The sequence below is a fragment of the Cibotium barometz genome, chromosome 4 (assembly GCF_041138505.1).
Source record: "Cibotium barometz isolate CiBa-2024 chromosome 4, ASM4113850v1, whole genome shotgun sequence".
NCBI lineage: Eukaryota > Viridiplantae > Streptophyta > Polypodiopsida > Cyatheales > Cibotiaceae > Cibotium > Cibotium barometz.
In genome coordinates, this window is record NC_141049.1 from 42,972,728 (window position 1) to 43,000,113 (window position 27,386).

The 27,386-nt window shown below is 42.4% G+C and overlaps 1 protein-coding gene across 6 annotated transcripts in view; it reads left to right on the forward strand.

Annotated features, from left to right (window-relative positions):
• Positions 1–14,557: 14,557 nt before the first annotated feature.
• Positions 14,558–27,386, forward strand: part of LOC147639285 (uncharacterized) — a 66,844-nt gene continuing 54,015 nt past the window's right edge. For 2 of the 6 annotated variants that reach the window (XM_086789624.1, XM_086789634.1), the window contains exons 1-2: positions 14,558–14,753; positions 15,969–16,070. In XM_086789624.1, the coding sequence (XP_086645750.1) occupies positions 14,625–14,753; positions 15,969–16,070 (231 nt within the window). In that variant the 5' untranslated portion in view covers positions 14,558–14,624. The remainder of the gene's footprint in view (positions 14,754–15,968; positions 16,071–27,386) is intronic. The other 4 variants (XM_086789642.1, XM_086789615.1, XM_086789608.1 and 1 more) reach the window with 4 other exon arrangements.

The following is a 27,386-nucleotide window of genomic DNA, read 5'->3' on the forward strand; positions in this document are numbered from 1 at the left end:
TTTATTGCATTGGTGAGAGAAATCCTCAACATATCCAAGGTGAAGTTCCCCAATGAGATTTGATCATGTCCAATAGTGTGCCGCACCGGTATGCCTTCATTCACTATTTGCCCCCTAATGTCATGTAAAGGTACCCTTTCTTGTTGCATTGCCCTTGAGTTTTGCCCATGTTCAAAAATGGAATGTGGTGCCACATTTTGATCGTGTGGTTCATCTCCCAATGGGGTGTCAGTGTAACATGCCCATCTTCATTAATAAAGAAATGTCCATGTAATAGATGAATTTATGAGTTTTTATGGAGTAAAAATTAGTGATTTTATTAAATGAGCCATTTCTACTTAGAATCTTCAGATTCTGAGTCCAAATTTCAAATCTATGCACGATTTTACTCTAATATAGGATTTTGCAGCATCCAAATCAGACTTCGGATCAAGCTTATACGCAAAATTTAGTTATTTTTTATTAAAAAACGACGACCTTTAAACCTTAATAAATGCATGACAGGGCGTCCGATTGATGAACAATCTACACCCCAACGACCAAGGGAACATCCCGGACATTTTCATTGAATTTTTTTTTCACCCCCCTGGGTGGTCCGGCACATGTAAATCGAGGCCGACGTCCCAAATTTGGGGACCCCACCCCAAAAAGGACCGTACACAGTCACCAGGGCACCCGTACAATGGTCGCACAAGGACCAAAGGTTGACCGCCATGTGGACATCCATGCTACCTCTGACCAAAAGGGTACATGCATACCACTCCTTTGCCCGTGCACCGCCACCGTACCTTTCCCCAGGCCCATGTAGACCACTGATGATCAGCACACTTTAACGGTACACCGTCCTTTCAACCGTACTTTGCTCAGCGTCCACACCAGTACCCCTCAGTTATATAAACCCCCGGGGTACTCCATGGACAGCACGTATTTCTACGTAGAGAATACCCTGCACAAGGTCATACCGCCAGTCCGTGCCGCCCGCCTATGCCTGCACACTGTACTTGCTGTAGTACCTGCAACCGTCCCTTTTGCAGCCTTCCTCTCAGCACGCCCTAATCTGCCAACTCTCAGATAAACCCATTTCCAGCAGCCCACCCTTGTGAAGAGAGTGTCCTTAGCTCTTCTCGCCCCCCCCATGTGAAGAGACTTACAGCAGGCCTCACCTCCCCCCAATAAAACGTTTTTGCCTTTTCCTTGAGGACATCTCACAAATCCCCCCCCCCATTTGCGTGGACTTTAGCAAGAGGTTTTCTACCTTAGAGCAGGTTCGCATGTTGCAGTTTTTGGTCCCTAGAGTGGGCAAACGATCTCGGAATTTAGATCCGATTAAAGCATTACGATCGCTGCATCAAGCACTACAATGCAACATTCAAGATGGACCCATCCTGGAAATGCCAAAATATCGCCTTGGGGAGGAGCACACAACAATGAGATTAGAGACCTAATGCGGCTCCAACCCTCCCGTTGCAAGCTCCACAAGCGAGCGAGTTAGCTTGATTATCCTTTAAAAAGAGTTTTTCTTTAATATTAATGTCAATAAATGAAGAAAGAAGATGTGTATCTTTTCCTTTGAAAAAAATGTATGAAGCTACTATTTGAAGTGATGCTGTATTCAATGGTTTGTATTGAAATTGTTATCTTTAAGAGAGAGAGTGCAGGTTTTTCTTGGCTTCGATGCTAACTCCATTTTGTGCTTGTGTAGCTGGGTGGCGTCGTTAGCAAAGCTCAGGATTGGCCCATGGTATCCCTCATACCATTGGGAGAATAAGGTTCATCGATTGAGTGGAGAGATTGTGATGCTGTCTAGTTCTGAGGGCCAAGGCTAGTGTAGTGAATAAGCCCACCCTAGTGCGTAGACATCCCTCTGAGGGGCGGGAGGATCGAGCGACGGAGCCTGAGAGGGCAACAAGCCAGCTTGAGTCCTTTTCCAGCGATCGACGATTAGGTGTATGGTCCCGTAGGGTTTTGCCCAGCATATAGAGGCTGGAAGACACCGAATTCTATATATAAAGGAAAAGAATAAGAGAGCCGGTTTGGCTTGTATGGATTTGATTCATGTATAAACTTTTTTTTATATAAATCTTGTCTTTGGCATTATTGTACTATGGAAAAAAGCTGTTTTAACGAACCTTGTGAAAAGGGCCTTAATTAAGGAACATGTTTATTTATGTAAAACAGTGTGGTAGGATTAATTAGAAAACAAATTAAAGTGTGAGTAGGGTGGAAAGTGGGAGGATGGAATGCCCCAACGACACCATCCTACGGATGAGTGGACCCGATTAGTCGGGTAGCTTTCCAAGAGATTAAGTGAAAGCTCTATGCTAGATAAAGAGGTTCTCAGGCAACTCTATTCTAAAAGACTGGGCCAACGGCGGCTGTGCCTTGCATGGATGAGGAAAAAACGTTGTCTCTAGGAAATCAAGATTAATAGTTGCCCAAATTATGATCAATTACCCTATAGGTGATTTGATTTTTAGAAGACCATGCTCCCCTCTGCGAGATAGGACTAGGTCCTACCTACAAATCGTATCCTTGAATCTCTACATGGTCAAGGTGTCAACGAGTAGGAAATTTTCTCCAAGTTAAGACTTAGTAGACTATCTTAAGTGTTTCCTCTATTTTGGAAGGGGGGAACCTACAATTGGTATCAGAGCCGACTATCTTAAGTGTTTTCCCTATTTTGCAAGGGGGGAACCTTACAATTGGTATCAGAGCCGATCTTAGCTCCTAGGACTTGCCATTCAAGGACTTTTTTGCAATGTATGTTTTACCTAATATAATGCTAATTTAAAAAAACACCTTACTAAGAATAAATTAAATTGATGTTTGAACGATTGTAGGAAGAGGAAATGCCTACTCAAAGTTTCTAGTTTTCCAGTGCGTCTTCAAGACCGCTTGTCACTCCTCAAATTTTGAATTCCGTGACACCATGGTGCAGATACTAGAGAAGATGTCCCTCCCCCATTTCTCTCGTATCGAAAGAGGATGGGGTAGAGATTTCTGGAGTCGCGGGGGCTGAGATATTTCTTCATATCCGAGCGGATCGATTTGGAAACCTTACCAATGACCTAAAGCAGATTCGTTGGATTGAAAAGTTGAAGATGGTCCATTTGTTTTGGTTCGTTGTACTCCTAGGCATGAAACCTCTATGACTATAGATGGGATTCGCATACCACAGGATCGCTGGGTGTATGACCGAGTGATGCAGGTCTTACTTGTGCCGACAGAGTAGCTATGTTGGGACCTAGCCCAATCAAGAGTCTACCACCCTTACCATCAGTTTTTCGAGTCTTAGAAACTACAGCGGAACCCCCATACTTCACCTATGTGGACCGCTCTACCCTTATATCATAGTCGAGCTTAGGAATTTCCCTTCATGAACAAATAAGACTAATTATATTAGTCTTAGATCTTTGTAATAAAACTTGTCCTTGTAAATATTTGGGAAATAAAATGATTTCAATGTTTTACTTTCAAAAAATCTTAAGCATTGTGTAAGGTATGAATCTTGTAATCTTAAAAATTTAATCTTATAATGATGGCCAGGATGATCAACCTCCACTTCCCAATGCGCTTTACATCGATATCCCAGGAGAAGAAGCTCTTGCTCAAGCAAATGCAACCTCCCTCCTTTAAAGGACAAGGTTCAAAGATTGAGAAGGATGCTGAAGTCTGGATTGAAGCGATGGACGATTATTTCTCACCACACACTACCCATTGACATACTACATTGGAGTCAGCAAGGGTTAAAGATGTGAAGGACAAAATTACACTTCCCAAGTTCAAAGGGGTGAACACAAACACCAAATAATTGGAGGAATGGATTAGTAAGATGGAGATGTACTTTGCATTATATCCCTGTGGAGGTGGACAAAGTACAGTTTTTCGTGTTGAATTTTGAAGATTATGCCCATTCATGGTGGCGGTTTACTCAACATGAGGGTATGCACTTTGACACTTGGGAGGCATTCAACGATGCCATGTTCCAAAATTTCACTTCTCCATTGGAACGAGCTCAATTGGTGGGACAATGGCACGATTTGGAGCAAAAGGGGAGTTCCGTCAAGGAGTATAGTAACCAATTTAGAAAACTCTCCATGTTCGTTGGGGGAATGAATGAGTACAACAAAATGGTGAAATACATACATGGATTGCAATCATCACTTGGGGCTGATGTGAGGCTCAAAGACTCCAAACTTTGCAAGATGCCATGTATTATGCAGAGGTCTTTGAATCTAAGTATAAGGAGGGTGTTGCCAATAGAAAACTCTCCATGTTCGTTGGGGGAATGAATGAGTACAACAAAATGGTGAAATACATACATGGATTGCAATCATCACTTGGGGCTGATGTGAGGCTCAAAGACTCCAAACTTTGCAAGATGCCATGTATTATGCAGAGGTCTTTGAATCTAAGTATAAGGAGGGTGTTGCCAATAGATGGAATGTGGAGACAACTAAACCATCTACTTTTAGCCCAAATGCAGTCAAATGGCTAACTTCTATCTCTACTACACCTTATGTACCTCCTCATGCAAGCTTCACTCCAACCTCTACTCCCATACCATAATATCCTAGTGTGTATGGATAGCCACAGAATGTGAAATGGAGTGGTTCTATGGCCAAATGTCCACAAGTGATGCTAAATCCTCTTCCCTTCAAGGCAAGGTAATTAAGTAATTGACACAAGCGGATATGGATGAGAAGAGGAAGAAATGGGTTTGCTTTCTATGCAATGAGGAATGGAGTCCCAAGCATAAAAATATATGCAAGGCAAAGGAGGTACAGGCTAACATGATCTATGAGGTGGTTGAAGATGAAGAGGCACCACTGGAATACATGGATAAAGCTTAATTTCAGGATTGTGCTAATGATGTGATGGAAGAGCCTACTCTTGACCCTTATCAAGAGTTTCCATTTGATCCGGGTGGAGAGGATTGGGAGAAAGGATAGCCATGCTATGTGCCATTTCACAAGAAGCTAAAGCGGGATGCAAAGGTTCCAACACTTTGAGGCTCGTGGGGAAGATTGGGGGTAGATCAATCCACATACTTGTTGATTCGGGGAGCACACATAGTTTTGTGAGCTCTAAATCAATAAATTCTTTGAGACTATGCCCACATGGGAGATGATGAAGCCTCTAAAAGTGGAGGTTGCAAATGGACAGCATGAGCTGAGCAAGAGTTGGGTTGCAACAATGATTTCTTTGTCTTTCGATTATGCCTATGATGCCCGTTTGATCGACATGGGGCCCATTGATGTGGTGCTTAGATGCGATTAGTTACATAATTCGGGTAGGTTTTCAATGGATTTGAAACACACAAAAATGTGGTTTATGCATGAAGACAAAGAGCTATGTTTGGATGGAATTTACATTCATGCATTGACCTTGGTGTCTATGAAGCAAATGAAGAGAGAGTTGAAGAGCTTATGCCTTGTTTACATGCTACAACTCACTTGCCAAGAAGAGCTTATGCCTTGTTTACATGCTACAACTCACTTGTCAAGAAGAGGACAATGAGCTGCAAATACATGATGAAAGAATGGATGCCTTGTTGTTGCAAGAGTACAAAGATGTGTTTGAGGCACCAAAATGCTTACCACCTACTAGAGAAGTTGACCATACCATAGAGCTTGAGAAGGATGCAAAACCAGTCAATAAGCCTCCTTATAGGCTTTCAAAAGTTGAGCGAGAGAAGGTGGCAAAGCAAGTGGAGGAACTTTTGGAAATGGGGTTCATACAACCATGCCAATCAGCCTTCGCCTCACCCATTTTTTGTTGGTGAAGAAGAAGGATAGACGGCATTCCGCATTGAACAGGGCATATTTCAATTCATGGTTATGCCTTTTGGTTTATCAAATGCTTTGGCCACATTTCAGGCTTATGAATAAAGTTTTGAAGCCATTCCTCCATAAATCAGTTTTTGTCTTCTTTGATGACTTACTTGTATATAGGAAGTCAAGGGAAGAGTACTTGATGCATGAAGAGTAAGTGTTGAAGGTGTTGATAGAGCACAAGTTGTTCGCCAAACAAAGAAAGTGCACATTTATGTCACAAGAGGTGGAATACTTGGGTCACATTATGAGCAATGATGGCATTAACATGGATCCCAAGAAAGTAAAATGTGTCAAGGAGTGGCCTACACCCACCAACACTATCCAACTAAGGGGATTTTTGGGATTATCATCCTTTTATAGGAGGTTCGTATGCCACTATGCTCACATGGCAGCCCTGCTTTTACCGATAGGCTTAAGAAGGAAGCATTTTTTTAGGATGTGGTGGCCAATAAGAACTTCCAAGAGCTCAAGGAAGCACTAATTTCATCCCCAATATTGGTTTGCCTTGATTTTTCTAAGCCTTTCACTATACAGGGCTAATGCAAGTGGGAGAGGAACTAGTGCTGTGTTATATCAAGAGCATGGGGTGATTGCTTATGAGAGTAGAAAGCTCACCAAGAAGGAGAGGGAGCTTCATGTCTATGATCAAGAATTTTTGGCCATTTTGCATGCTACAAAGAAGTGGCATCACTATTTGTATGGTGGGCATTTCAAAGTAAGGACCGATCACCAGGTACTCCAATAATTCCTCACCCAACAAAACCTTTCTCCAAAGCAAAAGAGATGCTTGCTACCTTGCAAAACTATGATTTTGAGATCTCTTACATGGTGGGAAAGGACAATGCGGTGGCGGATGCACTTTCTAAGATGTGGGCTTACACTATATATGCCATTTCAGAGGTGCATCATGATTAGATTCATGAGATATAAGAGGAGTATTTGGTGGATAACATGGCTGGTCCAATGTTTCAGAAATTATAACAAGGGTTATGTGATGAATATCCATATTTTGAGGTGCGCAATGGGTTAGGTCTATTTTGGTCCCTCAGATCCAGTTAACATTAGCACATCAATATGAAGAAAAAGGTATGCTCGCTAAACTCCATTTTATTGGTCATTTGTACTACACAATATGGCAGAACTTGGTGTTATGGTAACCCTAGTGCCTTCACACAATAACTTGTTCCATGTAGGGGAGAAGAAAGTCACGTACAACATAGTTAATACTTGAGCTCCACTCCATGGATCTTCTCATGTGTACGAAGATATGAACTAACTATGCATTTGATATAGAGTTGAAAGGAAATCACGTGTACAAAGAAGTTGATGGTCCTTTATATATTATAGATTATAGATAGAAACTACTTCCGTCTATACTTGTTAACCCTTACCGCTTGGCCCCAGAAATATCATGTACACTTGTGCAGGCATACCTACCTTCTCCCCTAGGGATCGAAACTTCTGAAATGCATTTAAAACCTGTACTCTTTACATGTTTCAGAAGTTTCCGGCAACATTGCTATACAGTCTAAACATAAGATGTGATGCTCCTTATAAGTCATCATCAACCAATCTATATTTTAAGTCAGTAAGGGCATTGGTTTGAAGAAAAAGCCCAATGGTGTGGAATTTTGAGTACAGTTATCATCCTTTGATATATCTTCAAGCATGCTTGGCAATACACGTCTCCCAAAAAGATGATAGCAGTTTCTTATCCAGTAAAATCTTGAGATTTACTGTAAATACATAAACACTCACCACTATGTTCAGGTGATTGATAACTATGCTTATGTCCCTGATTTTGGTGAGATTGTTTCCAACTCAATTCCAAAAATTTATTCATGCTTTGGTATTTTGGCACAAGCTTTACCTAGCAAGATAGGAAGACATGATAATGTATTCAAATGATACCTCTTACAGCAGGTCACGAAAAACTTGGACTCCTAGTCTTTGGATTGCTGCTTTAATAACAAAAGCTTTCGGTTCTTTTAGGCAGCGACAAATCTGAGAGATAAAACTCCTGCAAGACATCATAGAGAAGTTGATGTGCCCAGGTTTAGGTGTAAATCAACCATTCCATGTGAATAACATGAAAAGCATACATTCCAACGTCTTTGTCTTTGTCTTTCCAAGGGAGACCCTTTCTCCCCTTCTGTCTTCTATCGGGAGTCTTCTTGGAGTTTTGTATGGCAGCGTCGAGGTTGTTTGGCAATGAAGCGGAGGCTCCTGTCTGGTGTAGGAAAATACGTACATTCAATCAGTGACCTAGGGTTTGGCAGAATAAACAGAGGAGGAAGAGGGTCTTATAAGAGAGAGAGAGAGAGAGAGAGCACTAGCGGCAAGCCCGATGCAGGGCCAATTTTGCCATCCTCCAGAAGAGAAAGAGACTTGTTGGCATTATCGCTGTCGTTGATGTTTTTGTCATCGTTCCTATTGGGTTGATGGCCTATAGCACGAAGGACCACACATATGGCGTTGGTGGTGGCGATGGCAGAGAGCATCATTCCACACGACGGGAGGCACGGATGGGTGCTTGTATATAGATAATTTCACCTTTTCGAATATAGAAATTCTATTCTTCCAACACATGTCCACATAAGATTCAAATAAATCACTTCCTAAACTCCCACCATTTCATTTTTTAACAACCTACATATCAAATTCCACCACTCATCCTCCTCAACAAAGGAGAATTGCTCCCAATAAATATGAAAACCTAGTTGCATACAAGGAGCCTCTTAGGTGTATCCTTTTCTAACCCTTTTTTTGGGATCAATAATAATTATTTATATTAACTAAAATTGTTCAAAAGCTGTCATACAACCAAGTCAAGATTACAATTTACTACTCTTTCTCCACTTTGCACAAGAAATCCCATCTTTCATATTCTAACAAAAAGTAGGACTGTTCCCTAGAAATCTGATACCCCTAAAGCAAACAAGCCTCCATCATAGATTCTGTAGGGGGACTGATTTTCCAGCATTCCCCCTTTCTTGGACCAAACTTTAACAGTGGGCCTAGTTCCAACCGGGTTTTCTATGAAGGCAACAAATGTATGATCAGTTTGTTTTTCTTTATGGTACCACTTCATAGTTTTTGGACCAAACCTAGTAGGCCTTTTCTTCCCTTCCCAACATCTCACCTGCATCATACAATCCAGAGTTAGGGATTTATCCCTAGTATGTTTGAAGCTCACCCCAAGAATTGGGGCAGAATTCAGAGCATATTCATTTATGGATTCTGAATCAACAAATCCATCTCAGGACATCTAATTTTATTCACATTACACACAGACCACCACATGCACACACATTTATGCATCAAATCTAAATCTTGCAAACATGTACGTACTTCCCTCATAAATACAATTGCATTCCTGCTAGACCAGATTTCCCATAACATGCAAGCTCTGATAATATTAAATACTAGCCCAATGTGTTTATTACTAACTAGCCATTTACCCAGGATCTAGTCCCCCCAATATGATTGCATACTCAAGCTCTTCTCTATCCATTTAGTCATTTTGGACTAGGTACCCCAGATTGCTGGACATTCCTAAAACACATGTTTACCATCTTCAAGTGATGACCTACACCTGGGACAGATGCCACTAGATATGTTTCTCCTTTGGAGTGTAGAGCCAATAGGTAAAGCCCACATGCAAACCTTCCACAAAAAGACTTGAAACTTCCTATGAATCTGACACAAAGCAAATTCCATCTTTTTTTCTAGCTGGAGGGGCTCCACTTTACATTCCAGATTCTATTGCAATACAACACATTGGCATCCCCATTTCTCATTAATGAATATATATCTTCGGTTTTGCCATCCTTAAGTTTGACACCATTAAGCCAAGTCCAATCCTTGATCCAAACTGAGGTATTAGTAGCTGTGGAGCATAATTCCTTATGTAGCACCTCCAACACTTGAGCCATTAGATCTCTTTCCCTCCTAACTAGTTGATATTCCACAGATAACTGGTTCACATCTTTCCACCCTACCAAATCCCTATCCCAGCCGTCAACCAGGTGCCTAATGCCTTTGTTGTTGAGATTCTTTACAGCAGATGTATCAAATAGGGCTAGAGGGGGATTAGAATTATGAGTCCACCATATACCCAAACTGAGGATGGAATTGTCTGTTACTCTGCCTCCTCCATCCCAGACTACGAAAGCCAACTATCCTTCCAACATTTGGATAGCATTTTGCAAAGATATGAGCTAGTGATCTTAAGAGGGGCACATGAGAAGAGTTTATTTTTCCAGTCTAGATTCCCCCATATGCCCTTAGCCATAACATCAGCAAGCTCCACCAGTTCCCTCATCATTAGAGCCCAAGTGATATTCTGAAACAAGAATCTAGGGAGCATCAAAGTCTTTCTCGTAATACAGTGAGTGGGCATGTGAATAATGCCAATGCCCCCTTCCTTTTTAGGAATTGAAAGTTTGTCCCATGCAAGCCAAGCAGAGACTTTTTTTTCCCATTACCATTTCTGCACAGAAAGTCCCTAATAGGGCCTATGATTTTCTTCCAGTGGCACTTCCCAATATTTAACACAGGGCATAAAAACATAACATAGGCATTTAGTACGGTATTGCAAATATCCACCTTGCTATGAAAGGGGACTCTAATGCCTTCCCACTTTTTCAAATTGTCCAAAAAACTATTTATAGCCCACATTACTAGTTGTTTATTAGTAACCCCAATACCAAAGGGTACACCAAGCAATCTGACAATTTGGCCCTTCTGCACACCACCTCACAGCCCCACCTTTGCATATCAAAATCATTATCCTCAGTCAAGCTTATAATTCTGGATTTCAGAATGCTGCATTTAGAACCAGAAGCATAGGCAAACTCCTGCACAATCTCTAAGGCCAATCTCACATTATTGTTCTCAACCCTTAGAAACAATAAAGAATCATCAGCAAAACATTGTATAACTAACTGTTCACTATACTTGAGTTTTAACCCAGTAATCTTCCCTTCAATGCATGCTGATTCTAGAGACACTATTAAAGGGTGGGAGGCCATAGCAAACAAAAAGGGGGCTAATGGAAAGCCTTGTCTGATTGATCAGTTAATCTCAAACCCCCCTATCACTCTTCCATTAAGCAACACCTTAGAGTGTCCTCCCCATGATAAAGTGTAAATGCATGTTGCCATTTTGGTCCCAAAACCCAGTTTTTCCATCACTCTAGCTACAAATGATCAATGAATCCAGTCAAAGGTTTTCTCTAAGTCCAATTGCAACATGATGCATTTCTGCTGAGTTTTAATAGCCATATCCCTTCCCAATAGAGCTACAAAGATGTTATCATAAATTGACCTTCCTTTAATAAAACCATGTTGTTTTTTGGAGATAACATTTTGCAGCACAGGGGTGATTCTAAGAGCAATCACTTTGGCCATAATTTTGTACATCACTGTTAACAAGGTGATAGGCCTCCAATGACCAAACCTGTAGCAAGCAATTTGTTTTGGGATGAGCTTTACAAGCCCTTCTTTAAAGACCTTGTCCCAAAGCCCTGAATTGAAGGCTTTCTTACAAATGTCACCCACCACCACCTCTTTCAAGGAAGGCAAAAAGGCTATAAAGAACTCTGTTGATAGGCCATCCCAACTCGGGGCTTTCTCCCTCCCTAGCTTTAGCAAAGCACACCAGCATTCATCCACCTCAATATCTCTTTCTAACCATCTAGCTTTATTTGAGTCCACCATTTGTTTTAGAAGCCCCAACAACCTATCTTCAACTAAACCTCCTCAAAGAGCAATCATCCTTCATACTAAGGGTTGAACCCAAAAATTTCACCCATTTCAAAGCCAGTATGTTCATATCATTCAAAGGGGTACCATCCTCATCCAGAATGCCTCCCACAATCTCAATATCCCACTTCTTCTTTGGGAGTTTAAATAGCCTATTGTCCGATTTTCTTTTGTTACTGAATTGATTCCATTTAGCCCAATTCTTATGTTCTCTATAACATCTATCCTCCTCTTCCTTAAAACTAGCATGGCATTTAAAGTACAAAGCTGTGTCAGCAGTATCCAACCCTATGGTTTGCCTCTTTAACAGAAGATCTTCTAGCAATGCAGCCCACTTCCTTCTCTCTCCTATCCTTTCATCAGCCCTCAATTTACCCACAACTATAATAATCCCTTGCATTTCATTAGCAAATTGCCTCCAAGAGCCATCAGTCCCCTTTCTCCTTTTAAGTTTTCTAATTGCATCTTCTGTGTATTCTACAAAGAGAGTCCTTCAGGAGCAAATTATTCACTCTCAATTTCCTTGTTGGGAAATGAGAGAGATCTATGTCAACCCCATCAAAACTGGTCTAGCTCCACTTCAAAGGAAGGTGATCAGAGAGACTAAGACTCTCAAGGTGTGGGGCACCCATGAGGCCTGCTGGCTAAAAAAAATTCTATCAATTCTTGAAGAAGAAGACATATATTGAAGGCTGAAATAAGTATGCCACGGTTTGTCTCTCCAGTCGCCCAAATACCAACTATCCTTGAGCCCTAGCCCCCTTCTGAGCTCTTCCCATTTCCCTTTTTCCTTTCCTATACGAACAGAGCTACCACCACATCTATCAGCCACTTTTTCCACCATGTTCAAGAACAATGCAAGGAACTTGTGCATTTAAACTGGCAATCCAATTCCACATATTGCTCCTAATTGTGATTGTGTGCCCCATATACATTAATAACCCATATTCTCTCCCCACCTACTAAGATCTCAACCACTAAAATTCTTCCCTCAAGATGATTAGCTATAACACTGGGATTAAAATCTCTCCTAACTAGAGTCATAACTCCACTATACCCAAAGTTGACTCCACTATACCCAAAGTTGACTCCACCATAAAAATTTTCCCAATTGCTGAAACTATTTAGTCTAGAAATTTTACCAAAAAGATTGTGCTCCTATATAACAAATACCGACAAGCCCCAAGATTTAACTAATCCCCAAAACAGAGCATTTTTCTTTTTGTCCTTAATACCCTTAACGTTCCACGTGCACCCCATAAATTCTATAGGATTCTCCATGATAAGGCAGTTTCCGGGACCATCTCAACTTCCTCCTCATCCCTCTGACTATTCCGAACAACTCGAGATCCTTTCCTAGCTTCACTCGTAATAGCTCAAGATTTTGCTCTGCCAACGGGCAGCTATCTTTTTTAATCAGTGGGCTGAAAGGGTTCGAATAAAAAATAGAGCTCAGATTCTCACTATTCCTAGGCCTTCTACTCTCGGTTCCACGATTCAGTTGAGCCTTCCTAGCCTCAGCCTTAGCCTACTTAACACTGGGTTTTCCTTTAACTTTAGACCAACCCCCTTCCACCATATTTTTCTCAGCTTCCATCACTACTTCCTTTCCTTTTTCATCTTTCTTCTGATTTTCTCGGAGAGTTTTCCCTTTATCACTTCCTCCCAAGTTGTCCTCTTTTGCCTCTTCCCTAATAGAAACCAATTCAGGACAGTCTTTGGCAATATGCCCAAATGCACCACACCGAAAACATGCACTAGGGAAAGCTCCAAACTTAAGGGCTGATTCCAGAGTGCCCAGTTGACCTAGGTCCACTTCTATCAATTTTGGGGTTTCAATGGATGAATTCCAAGTGATGCACACACTGTTAGCCTCCCTCTAACCTCATCACCAGGGACATATGACACAGAACCTAGGGTTTGAGCTATGTCACGCAGCGCAGGCCTAAGCCAGGGAGGGAGCTCTACTACTTCTACCCAAACAGGACAAGCATTCTGCAAACTTCTATTAACATCGAATAATGGATCAAAAGGAAAGACATGCACCAGACGTTGCCCAAAGAACAAAGGCCCTTTAGCAAATAATTCAGAGACTGATTGGCCTTTAATAAATAGCACATTGAAGAAGCCTTTCCCCAAGTAAAAGATCCTAGAAACAACACAGTCATGTAGAATGCTCTCCTGGAGCCATCTACCTAATTCACCCTTCGAAGGAGGCTTACCTGGACATGAGATAAATATGCTGCACATTAAAAACAAACCTATCTGGCTTCTGACGAAATCTTGGCTAAGCTTTATATATACCTTATTTTTCACCTGATTTACAGAGTCTCTTATTCAACCAGTCCGACACGCACTTCCTCTTGGAACACTCCGCCTCAATGTCCTCCCCTCGACGCTTCATCTCTTCCTCAGCCTCCGGATCCCAGTTCCCCCATCCATTTGCTCCCTCTTCCTCACCTTGATGCCATCCACTACAAGGCTTCGCCATGCAAGGCCACCTATTTGGCTTCTGACGAAATCTTGGCTAAGCTTTATACATACCTTATTTTTCACCTGATTACAGAGTCTCTCATTCAACCAGTCCGACACGCACTTCCTCTTGGAACACTCCGCCTCAATGTCCTCCCCTCGACGCTTCATCTCTTCCTCAGCCTCCGGATCCCAGTCCCCCCATCCATTTGCTCCCTCTTCCTCACCTTGATGCCATCCACTACAAGGCTTCGCCATGCAAGGCCCGAGTAGTCAACCACACCCGATGACGTACTAGGGGCATGCACTCGCATGAGCGGATTAAGGATGCCACTACCCCACTACTCACGTGCATGCGCCACACATCACACTCGAATCGATCCGCTATCGTCACTCGCCACAACCAGCAATTCTGGTATGTGTAGTTATTGTCTTTTCTAACGCTTCTAAAAGAATAATCGATAAAAAGTATAAAATCTTAGTTCAGCCTTAGAAATTGGCCGCTTTATTAGTTTTAGCGACGAATACTCAGACGGGCGGACAGGCAGGCATGGCAGTGATGTACATGTTGAGGACCCGGCTCGCTTCTTTCATGGCGGGCTTTGCGTGCGCCGCAGCTGGGAGCTTCTACTTCGTCCAGCGAGAGCTCCAAACAGGCCACCGCAGCCTCTCTGAGCAGGTAAGGTCAACAGGCGTTTCTTTTTGCTCTTTAATTCAACCCTAAACTGTTAGAGAACCCTTAATTACGTTATCAACTCTTAATCTATCTTCCTTTTGGGATAGGCTCCATTTCATTGAGCGAGTCACCCACTGTAGGCGGGGGAAGCGCTTCCCCGGGGCCCTCTGGGTGTTCTGCATAAACAACAGATTTGGAATAACAAAGCTTTTCTTTGTGCTTGTGTTACATTCATACTTAACATAAAGATTTTCTTTTTGGTTAACCTTAATTACGTTATCAACTCTTATTCTATCTTCCTTTTTGGGCCGTAATTACATATCTTAAGTGTAGATCTGGTGCTTAATGTCTGCATTGTTGTCAGTTGCCAAGTACCTACAAGAGAGGGGTCCTTTTCTATATCTGAAATTGTCTCGTTTGTAAGATATCTGCTTACATGTTGGCTTCTCTTTTTTTTCCCAAAATAACGGCATCAAAACCATGAGCCTGCACCCACCATGAATTAATCCTTCCGTAGGGCTTGTGGGCATTGCAAGGAATGCCTCGTGTGCGAATAAGTCCTCTTGCTTGACCAAGATCCTGTTCCTGATGCCGTGGTTCTTGTACTTGGTAAACCTCCCATTCCCAAAGCTTGTACATCCTTGGTCTTTCGGGTGTCATGGTGTCCTCTAGAGTCTGTCCAAGTGTAGAAGTAGTGGGAGATGTTCAGGCTGGTGACAGTGTGCTTGATTATCTTAGAAGGCCAATTAGCCCTAATTGGCCAATTAGCCCTAATTGTAAACACATTCAGGAACTGAGGATATGAGAAACTCCTCTATCACCATGGGAACTTTTGCAACACTTTTTGGATGAAGTTCTAGTTGTTACCACATCGTTTCTTGCTATTTTGGCTGATTCAATTCTTTTAGCAGTAGTTACAATTGTTATTAGAAACATTCTTGTTACAATATTAGAATCCAACAGGAGTTTAGTATGCATGTTTTTGGTCGAAGTCTTTCGTTGCACTCTTACATTCTAGATATATAGGCCTTACAACCCTTCCCCTCATTAAGTATGGGATTTAACCTAGTTTTTAGGACATGTATCATATATTTCATCATAACTGGCATCATAAAAAATTTCATTATCTTATTTTGGAAGTTTAGCATACGCATCTATGAGTTCTTTGGATGTATGACTAATGGATGATACTTTTATTGGCCATTTTCTCTGTTGCAGGCTGAAAAGTCTTATTCAAACTTGGAAGCACGAATATCTCATTTGGAGGAAATTACACAAGCGACATCGATAGAGTCAACTTATCCCAATCAGGTTATTTAGGTGATTGCATGTCAAGCATGCACATTTATATGTATGCATGTATGAATGTAAGAATGCATGGGGGATGTGTTGCTTCTTTCATGTAATTTGAATGGATACACAAATGCACATGCAAGTGTAGAAGGGAAGGTCATAAGTGACCTTAGCCTATTCTTGATGAGCTAAGTGGGTGAAAATAAGATTTTGGACATTTTAATTATTTGTGCTATGATGAAGTTAATGATTCAATCCGTTAATTAGAGTGAGGAGTAAGTAATATATTAACCTTAGTAATACAAAGGCTTGTTTATGTTACTAATGCTATGAAAAAAAACAACATAGCGTAAAGCAAAACAAATGCAACGCAAGAACAAAACAAAAATTTAAGCATGTGCTATTAAAGGCAACAAGCTAAACATATCTTTTATATTTGTAGTATGCAATGGCAAAACAATGTGGTTGTGTATCCTAGTGATAAGAGCTAATGTCTCATAAACAAAAGTTCTAAGGTTCAAGCCTCACCTTGCTACTTTTGTAAGGGGGTGGTAGGTACCTTTGTAAGACAAGAAGCAGGGCTCCCCCGCCCTCCCTCCCCCTCCCCCACCTCCCTCCTCTCCAAAACCTCCTTTCGAAGCGGAGATTGCTACTAGCTAGTTAGTCAACTATATTGCTCCTCTCCAAGCCCAACTATCACCGAAGCATCAAAATACAGGTTGTTGACATGCCAAAATGCAACACAAAAAAAAGGGGAAAAAAAGGAGAAGTTTTGAAAAAAGTTATGACGTGGTGATGCTGATGTGGCACTGCCATGTGGCAAGATAGCAGCGCGGGGCCACCTTATAGCTTGGAATGATGCGACTAGCTTTTGGATTAAAATCTTTTTAAATACTAAAAAGAGATGAGCTTTTATTATTAAAAAGCTGCTTTTTGGACTACAAGTGAGTTTTAAAGCGCTTTTCTCAAGTGCTTTTAGGCAAGAACTATAAATTCAGCTATTCTCTCATTGTTGAGACATGTAAAAGGACGAGAGCTCTCCAGCTCTAAGAACTTGTACTCAAGACTCCTCCAAGGGGTTTTATTTAATATAACTCGGAGGGAGGGGTCGGCCCAAGGCTATTCAGATTCCTAGTGTGGTGTCTTCTCTCTCTACTCTCTCTTTTGTTTATTTTCAGATTTTCTCAAGATTTTACACATGAACTTGTTGTTTTCTTGAAGAACCCGTGCCACAACCCTTACAAAGGCCTATTACAAAGGTATCAGAGCAAAGGTTATATCTCTCTTCTATGAGGGATAACGATCTTTATATGCGGTGCTTTTTGCTTTTTCTTCAAGTAATGGGAAGCACTCACCACCAAGAAGAGAACCAAGTCACCGACTTGATGAGATTCTTTGAGTAATATCTAAGAAGAGAGAGAAAATGAACCAACAAAGGGGGATGCGGCTGAAAATCAAGTCTTCATCAAAGAGATCTCCTTCAAAGAGATCACCCAATCCTCCACCTTCTCGTGAAAGGAAGAGGAGCCATTCCAAATCAGCCCACACTCATCGTGGGAAAAGTTGACATAGTCGGAAAAGGTCCAGGAGCCCATCTTCTTCATCAAGCCTTTCATCTTCCTCCTCCTCCTCATCTTCTTCTTCTTCTTCTTCTTCTTCCCCTTCTAAGTCACTCTCTCTACGGCATGGAAAGAAAGCTAAGGAGCTCAAAGAAGGAGGAAGAACGGTGTGGTTTACACCATATGTTGGACCTTATGGTTACACATACAAATCCATCACTTTAATTTGTCAATTTAATATTGCTTTTGGTTTTGAAAACTATTCGGAGTCATCCAAGATTCGCATGGCTAGTTTACATCTTATGGAGGGAGTCAATGTCTAGTGGGGTGCACTCATGGTTGAGGGAACATCTCCCAAGAAATGGAAAGACTTCAAGAAGCAATTATCATGTACACAAGAAGAGATCTATCAAAGGGGTTGATACGGCCTAGTTCTTCACCCTTTTGTTCTCAAAGTGCTTCTAGTGCAAAAGAAGGATAGCTCATTCTACGTGCGTGGATTATAGAGCCTTGAACAAGATTACAATCGAGAATCGGTTTCCTATACTGATGGTTGATGATATATTGGATTGGTTGGAAGGCACAACATTCTTTAGTCGGATTGACTTGAAGAGTGCTATCATCAGATTCAGATCCAACCACAGGATATTCACAAGAATTTCCAACCACAGGATATTCACAAGAACTTCCATACCACTTCACAAGAACTTCCAACCACAGGATATTCACAAGAACTTCCATACCACTTTTGGATTGTATGAGTATTTGGTGATGCCTTTTGGACTCACAAATGCTCTTGCTATCTTCAACCGCATGATGGATCGGATCTTTAGACCACATCGAAAGTATGTAGGCACTTTCTTTAATGACATCATTGTGTTTTCCAAGACCGAAGAGGAGCATAGAACACATTTAGCTAAGGAATTCCTGGAGTTGCCGGAGCACAAGTTGTTCATCAATGGAAAGAAGAGTGAGTTTTTCTTAGAAGAGATACATTACCTTGGACATAGTGTGTCTAAGGAAGGAGTGCAGATGGATCCAGCAAAGGATTGGCCAGAATTGAAATGTGCACATGCGGTGCGGAGTTTCTTGGGATTATGCTCCTAATTACAGGAGCATAAGTTGTTCATCAGTGGAAAGAAGAGTGAGTGTTTCTTAGAAGAGATACATTACCTTGGACATATTGTGTAAGGAAGGAGTGCAGATGGATCTAGCAAAGCTTGAGGCCATCAAGGATTGGCCAGAATTGAAATGTGTACATGAGGTGCGGAGTTTCTTGGGATTATGTTCCTAATTACAGGAGGTTCATTAGAAACTTTGCCACCATTGCCGCTCCATTGCATGATCTAATCAAGAAGAAAGAAGTGTTCAGATGGGATGAGCGTCAGAGACATGCTTTCAACCTATTGAAGGAGAAGTATGAAGTGGGTAAATTTTTTATCCATGTTTAATTTTGAGATTATCCATACACCTGGAAATAAGAATGTAGTTGCAGATGCTGTATCTAGGAGACGGCAAGTACATTCAGTGACCATTGATTGATACATGGTTATGCGTAACCAAGGATTTGAGGCAAAAAGTGATGGAGGAGTCACATACACCACCTTAGAGGTATTTCTTCTACCATGTAGGCATTGGAATGGTTCTTCTATTGGGCTAGCATGAGAAAGGATACAGACAAGTATGTATTCGAGTGCTTGACTTGTCAAAAGGTCAAGTATAATCATCAAAAGACTCAAGGATTGCTTGTGCCTCTACCCATGCCTGAGAGCCCATGGGAAAGTATAGCGATGGACTTCATTTCTCATTGCCAAAGTCAAAGTTTGGGAATGATGGTATTTGGATCATTATGGACAGGTTCAGTAAGCAAGCTCATTTCATTCCAGTGAGGAAGACCACATGGCAAGGATTTTTTTGGCACAAGTGTTCAAACATCATGGAATGCTGAAGTCTATTGTTGGTGATCAAGATCCCAAGACCACCAGTTTGTTTTGGAGGACATTGTCTGACAATATAGAGACAAAATTGGAATTTTATTCCTTGTATTATCCACATACGGATGGCCAGAGTGAAATAGCAAATTCAGCCATATTGGATTTGTTAAAGTGCTATGTGCCAGAACAGAAAACGGAGTGGGAGAAGTATCTTCCACTAGTAGAAATTGCCTACACCAATACAGTGCATAGTTCCACAAGAAAGGCACCGTTCGAGGTTGTTTATGGCAAAGTTGTGCTACCATTACTTCTAAAGACTAAGGATGAGATCTTTGCCGCAGATACGTATGTCAGAGATCTGGATACGGCTACGGCTTTTGCACAGGTGTGGACAGCCATAGAGAGGTCAAGGACTAAGCAGAAAAAGGCTGCAGATAAGCATAGAAGGGCGTTGGATATTGTGCTTATTCTTTCTATCTTTAGCGGTGCATTTGTCCTATCAACTACTTATTTGTTGTACTAATTCTTTCTATTTGCTACTTCCCTTAGTGCTAGGCTTCATTATGGCTGAGTCTACTTTGCATCTCCGGAGGTTTGACATTATCCTAAGTTGTCCAATAGGTACTGTGGACCTTTCTAAATATTCTCAAGAGCTAGAGAGAGAAAAGCTAGGCCCACAACAAGAAAAAGCAGCGAAAAGCAAGACCTATCAGTTGAGGACAACTATTTAATAACTTGGGGATATGTCACCAAAGCATCAAAATATAGGTTGATGACATGCAAATACGCAATGCAAAAAAAAGGGTTTTGAAAAAAGAAAGAAAGTGACATGGCACTTATGACGTGGTGATGCTGGTGTGGCACTTCCACGTCACATGATAGCAATGCAGGGCCACCTTACAGGCTTGGAATCATGTGACTAGCTTTTGGAAAGCAAAGATTAAAAGCTTTTTAAATACAAAAAGAGAAGAGCTTTTATTATTAGAAAGATGCTTTTTGGGCTATAAGTGAGTTTTAAAGTGCTTTTCTTAAGTGCTTTTGTGCAAGAACTATAAATTCAGCTATCCTCTCATTGTTGAGACATGTGAAAAGTCAAGAGAGCTCTCTAGCACTAAGAACTTATACTCAAGACTCCTCCAAGGGGTTTTATCTAATGTAACTCAGAGGGGGGGATCGGTCCAAGCTATTCCGATCCCTAGTGTGGTTTCTTCTCTTTGTACTTTCTCTCTTTTGTTTATTTTCAGATTTTCTCAAGGTTTTACGCGTGAATTCAAGGAGGATATGACTCCATTTTGGTAGTAGTGGACTCGCGCGCCATCCCCCATCGAACCTGAACTTTTGCACCAGGTAAGGTCAGAACCCACGCAACCACTCAAGGCTGAGGAAGATCCGTTCGCCAACATGATGCCTATTTCACAAACAGCTCAACCCAAATCCCACATTCACATATACAACTCGATGATGAGAGTAGTGACATAGAGTCTGACAGTGACTCATGAGGTCCACACCCCAAATTTGCTGAGGTATTTTATCCTCCTCTGGAAATCAAATCTCGACCTCCGCACTCGTCAAATTTAGGTAGTCCAAATTTATGGAATGACCTTTGAGATTGGATGGAACGCTACCTGAGATTCCTGAAATGCATTTGAGTCCCATTATGCAGATTTAATCCATCAAATAAGGACCAAATTGAACTTCCATATACTATTACTGGTCCACCTTATGATCAAGGCCTTTTCCCTCAAGCAGCTCCTACTCATCAATGAAACCTGGCCGGCCTCTCTCCCTTCCTTTCCTCCCAAATCCAAATGCCCATTGGAACCTTGTTAAAAGGTAGTCCTCCAAATTTATGGAATGACCTTTGAGATTAGATGGAACGCAAACTACAGGCTTCTTATGGAGGAGGGCACTACCTCAGTGTGAGGATTATGTTGTTAATCCTGCATATTGTGTACTAATTACTACTTAAGTAATTAACTTAGAACAAGAACCTTCAGGAGAACACTTGAGACAAGATTGAATTGACTTGTTGTTGTTAAACTGAGTACAATAGGTCTCTTATATAGGAGATGAAGAGACACATTTGAAGAGGCATGTCCTTTGACGAAAGGACATGACCTTAGACGAAAGGGTACAACTTTTAGGCTAAGGGATGTGTCTAGTCGATGTAGAGGCACAACCATTCATTAAGGGATACAACCATTCGTCGAAGAGATGTGGCTATTCGATGAAGAGGTACATCCTTTGACGAAGAGTCGCAACCAGTCGAGGGTAGGGGTTCCCTTTGGCTGGTAACTCTTTGCATCTGCAACAGTAATCAGCAATGAAGAGAGAATCTGATACATAAACACGTCACAATCGTGACATTCCCTCCCATTTAAAATAAAACCCATGTGCCAAATGATAGACATCCGTTTGTCAAAGAACTCCTGAAGAAGGTTAGGGTACTGTTGCATTTCTTCATCTGTTTGCCAAGTGGAATCAGACTCATCCAAATCCATCCACTTCACAAGAAATTCTGTAGTCAACTTTCTTCTTGTTTCCTTCTGTCTTACGTCAAGTATTACTTTTGGAACAAGGATAATATGGTCATCTTCAATTTCTGGTACATATGAAGATAAGTCTGGAACAGGCGAATCTCCTTGAATATACTGTTTGAGCCAAGAAATGTGAAAAGTCGGATGAATCTTTCCCCATGACGGTGGAAGTTCCAACTTGTAACTGACAGCTGAATTTTTCTTAAGAATCTTGAAAGGCCCATAGAAGCGAGGTCGTAACTTTGGAAAAACTGACTTCACTGTTTTGTAGCGGTGAGGTGCCACATATAATAAGACCAAATCTCCTTCTTGAAATTCTGCATGTCGACGATGCTTGTTGGCCTGTTTTTGATATTTTTGTTGCAATTTATCTCGAACTTGTACAAGCACATCTTGCATCTCCTGAACCAACTGATCTGCCAACGCCACTTTGTGTTGTAAAACAAAGTTTGTAGGCACAAGAGGAGTATGCCCATATGCTGCTTGAAATGGAGTTAATCCAATTGCTGAATGATGGGAATTATTATAAGCAAATTCCACGAGTGGTAAATAATCTTCCCATGATGCCAGACGGAATTGAATGTAATACTCGTCATCAACTACTGCTTACTTGGAGCAACCCTTCTTCAGGCCTTTTCAGGATTTGTTTCCGAATGATCTTCCGACGACATTGCCTCCTCGTCGTCCTGTGGATCACCCGATTGATCTTATCCCAGGTCAACCTCCTCCAACCTGAGCTCCTTACCGTGTTTCTTACTCTGAATCTCAGGAGATACAAAAGCAATTACAGGAGTTGCTGGACAAAGGTCACATCCGTCCCAGCAAAAGTCCCTTCGGAGCCCCGGTTTTACTTGTCAAGAAGAAGGATGGATCAATGCGACTTTGCATTGATTACCGTGCTCTCAACAAGCTGACAATCAAGAACAAATTTCCTTTACCTCGCATCGATGAATTGTTCGACCAACTGCTTGGTGCTAAGGTGTTTTCCAAGATTGATTTAAAGTCTGGCTATCATCAAATTCGTATCCGTAATGGTGATGAATACAAGACAGCCTTTCGGACAAAATATGGCCATTATGAATTCTTGGTCATACCTTTTGGGTTAACCAATGCCCTGGCCACTTTCATGACCCTGATGAATGAAATTTTTGGGCCATACTTGGACAAGTTCGTGATCGTTTATCTTGATGATATTCTGGTTTTTAGCCGATCTATGGTCGATCACAAAGAGCATTTACAGATAGTCTTTGAAGTACTACGCAACAATGTGCTGTACATCAACAAAAAGAAGAGCGAATTTTTCAAAAACCATGTGGAATATCTTGGTCACATCATTTCTGCTAATGGGATTGCAGTAGATCCTAAGAAGATTCAGGCGATTGTGGATTGGCCTTTGCCTCTCACCATTTCAGATGTTCGATCTTTCTTGGGACTTGCTAACTTTTATCACAACAAGGTGCATAGATTTTCGGAGATTGTTGCCCCTTTGACAGAACTGACAAAGCTGGACAAACCTCAGTGGTCTTCGGAAGCTGAGCAATCCTTCAATGATCTCAAGCATGCCTTGACGACAACCCCGGTCTTGGCCATTGCAGATCCCACTCAGCCCTTTGATGTAATGACAGATGCCTCAGATCGTGCTTCTGGTGGAGTTTTGATGCAGAATGATCGTGTCATTGCTTTTGACAGCAGAAAGTTTTCAGCCATTCAAAGCAGGTATCCTGTGTATGATAAGGAGTTTTTGGCAATCGTGCATGCTTATCGAACATGGAGACATTATCTTCTTGGAGCAGATTCAGTTGTACGTACAGATCATCAATCTCTGACGTATATTTTCACTCAGCCTGTTATGAACTCTCAACAAGGCAGATGGGTTGAATTCTTGGCTAATTTCCACATGATTATTCAGTATGTTCCTGGTCTTCAGAATGTGGTTGCAGATGCCTTAAGTCGCATGCCTCGAGCCATTAATTTTGCCATCACAGATGTGCAAATGGAAATCCCTGCTTGTTTCAAAAATGAATATTTGACGGATAGAGATTTTGGAGATGCATTCCGTGCTCTCAAATCTTCTAATCCCAGTCCTGCAGAAATGAACATGTTTGCAGCCTATATTATCATGGATGAGTTGCTGTTCTTCTCTGACCGCATTTGTGTGCCTCACAATACTTCATTGCGGAAGATTCTTATTCAAGAACATCATGAAGTTCCTTATGCTGCTCACCCTGGTATCAACAAGACATATCGGCTTTTGTCTGCTACATACTTCTGGCCTCAGATGCAGCAAGATGTTATCAAATTTGTCAAAGCTTGTCATTCATGTCAAACAATGAAAGCCTCTCGACAACTTCCTCAAGGGTTACTTCAACCGTTGCCAGTTCCCAATGAGAGATGGGAAAGTATCAGTATGGATTTTATCACCACCTTGCCTCGTTCATCCAAAGGCAATGCTCAGATTCTTGTGGTGGTTGATCGATTTTCCAAAATGGCGCATTTCATTCCTTGCAAGAAAGCTGCTTCAGCCCCAGATGTGGCGTCATTATTCGTGCAACATGTCTTCAAATTGCATGGTTTGCCAAAGACCATCATCTCTGACAGAGATCCAAAGTTCACTGGACATTTTTGGACGTTGGTTTCTGCTTCAATCTCCCGTAACATGACCAAGGATGTTGTACTGTCACGTTTGCGAACGAGACGTTTTACTTGCAGGGCAGAAACAACGGTGATGGGTTTGGCACTGAAAAGGCCATGAAGTTCCAGCTCTCGACCATCATGATATAATTGGATTGAATGGGAACGAAAGCTGATCACCGGATCATATCGATACAACCAAGATTGTCCCAATATCATGTCATAATGTGACAACGGCATCACTGAAAAATTAAGGTGATCCTGGTAATCTTGAATCTGGAACTGGAGCTGTTGCACCTTTTGGTTACAATTAAGGAAGGAACCATCAGCAAGCTCCACTTGAAAAGCATCCACAAAATGTCGGGTCTGTAGGCGAAGCTCGTGAACCAAAGAAGTGCCCACAAAATTAGTGGAACAGCCACTGTCCACCAGCACATTGATGGGATGGTCGCCAATGAAGCCAAGAAGACTAAGGACCTGTTTGGAAAGATTCACCGGAACAGGGTTGGTACTTTGGCCATTAAGCATCAGGGTACTGACAAACTCCGAAACGCGAACAGAACAAGCCATCTGTTTGTTCTTGTCTTTCACAGGAGGCGGGTCATGATCAGCATGGTGACAACTGTCCACCTGAGAATTGCGCCGAGTGTTGGAGGGTTTAGGACGCTGAGGGCATTCATACCACCGGTGATCGCCAGAACAAATTGTGCAAAGGCCTGGGCGACTAGGTTGGGATGAAGGGGCAGTTGATGAAGAGGTTTGCTGTCCTGAAGAGGTTTCTCGCTTGAAGTTGCGCCGATCATTGTTGCGACGGTCCTGTCGAGACCGATCTCGGATTCTGCTGCTGCCAGAGGATTCGGTCTGAGAGGATCCTGCATTTGACGCGGAAGTTTGCCCGGAAAAGCGCGGCTGAAAGGACTGTTGTCCAGAATATGGTCGCCGAAAGTTGGGTTGTCCAGAATTAGGACGCTGGGGTTGGCTAGTTCCATTGGATCGATTCTGCTGAGAGGAACGGGCGCCAGAGGAAAAGTTCCTGGGAGGACGTCGGTAATCACTAATGCGCTCGACATACGAGATTGCTTCATCCAGGGTGGCAGGATTGTACTTATGGACTTTGTCTTGGATTGTGGGTTCAAGCCCGTCAATGAAGCTGTGAAGCTGGTCAGAGGGGCTGAGTGTCTCTATCTGCAGAGTCAATTTTTGAAACTCTGAGATGTACGTGGCCACGGAGCCAGTTTGACTCGGGCGGCGGAGAGAAGACCTGGCATGAAAATTCGCATTTGCAGGCTCAAAAGCCTTGCGAAGAGCACGCAGGAATTTATCCCACGTTGGAGTAGACTTGCCATCTGTAATCCTGCGTCGCCACCAGAGGAAGGCGGTATCCTTCAAGAGGGTACTGGCCAATGCCACCTTTTTGTTCTCAGGCAATTCGGTATTCGAGAAATAAACCTCCATTTTGTAGAGCCAATGATCGATTAACCGCTTATCACGGCGGCCATTGTAGGGCTCAGGTAACTTGATGTCCATCTTTCGTGTTTGTGCTGTGGTCATTAATTTATATAAAAGTTTAAGTTCAACATTGTCTACCTCGGCAGTCGGATCGGGAGGAGTTAAGGGATCGTCCTGCTGGCCCACCGAGGATGATGATGATGACTGTGGAGAATGTGAACGATGCGCTCGCTGTGACTTCTTGGATCCCTCGCGCTGATGTTGGTGCCGCTGCTGCATGTCTTCCATCTGGGATCTCATTGATGCCATTCCGTCGAAAAAGGCCTTTTGTAAGTCCTCCATCTGTTGTTGGAGAGTAGTCATCTGCAAGGCCTCCATCTGAGGATCGGCGGGTGGCACGTTGTCGTGCGAAGTCGACATCTGGAGCACTCAGAGAGAGTACTGTGGTGAAGCAGGAAAGGTCCACCCGAAATGTAGAATGGAAGGAACAGCTGCTGGAGAGGCAGTAATAGGATCCTCGTACGCGAAGTCGGGGTCTTCCACTTCTTCGGGATCGTCCTCCGAAGTTACTGCATCGGCTTCCTCCAAAGAACTGGGCACCGGAGATAATGGAGTATAGTCGGGGACGAAGATCTCGCAGTAAAATGTCACAGGAGGGCGCGTGGAGGAGATATTGCGTAAGCCATCCACACTGCACTCTGGAAGAAAGTGTGCCAACTGCGGGTACCGTGATAGAAAATACTCGAAATGAGTAAGATGCAGTGGCTCGCAGGTGAGGAAAATAGTCCAAATCGCCCAAGTGTCGGGTTCGGTCACATGCGGGTTGCTGACATGAATGCGGTACACCTGAGAGGCCGGGGATGCTGGGATAGGAGAGGCCGGAAGACTTGGAATCCACCCAACATCGGCGGGTAGTGGCACTGATTCCGGAGTGAGGGCACGAGGAGGGCTGTGTTCGGGAAGAACAGCCTCGGGGATCTCGTCGATGTAACTCAGGTACGAGATGTGCATGTTGGGTTCCTCCGGGAAGTTGTCCATGAAGCATGCACATAGAGGGTGAGAGCACACAGAGTATGTGGTGTGGGCAAAGCCAGGAAAACCCACGAACAGCCAGGAAGAAGGGCGCCTATTCGCTGGAGAGAAGGAGGCGAGTAAGAACTAGGCGACATCCTGACAGCCGGGTGGTGGTTTCCGAGTCGCCCACGGTGGCTGTTCACACCAGTAAATCCCAAA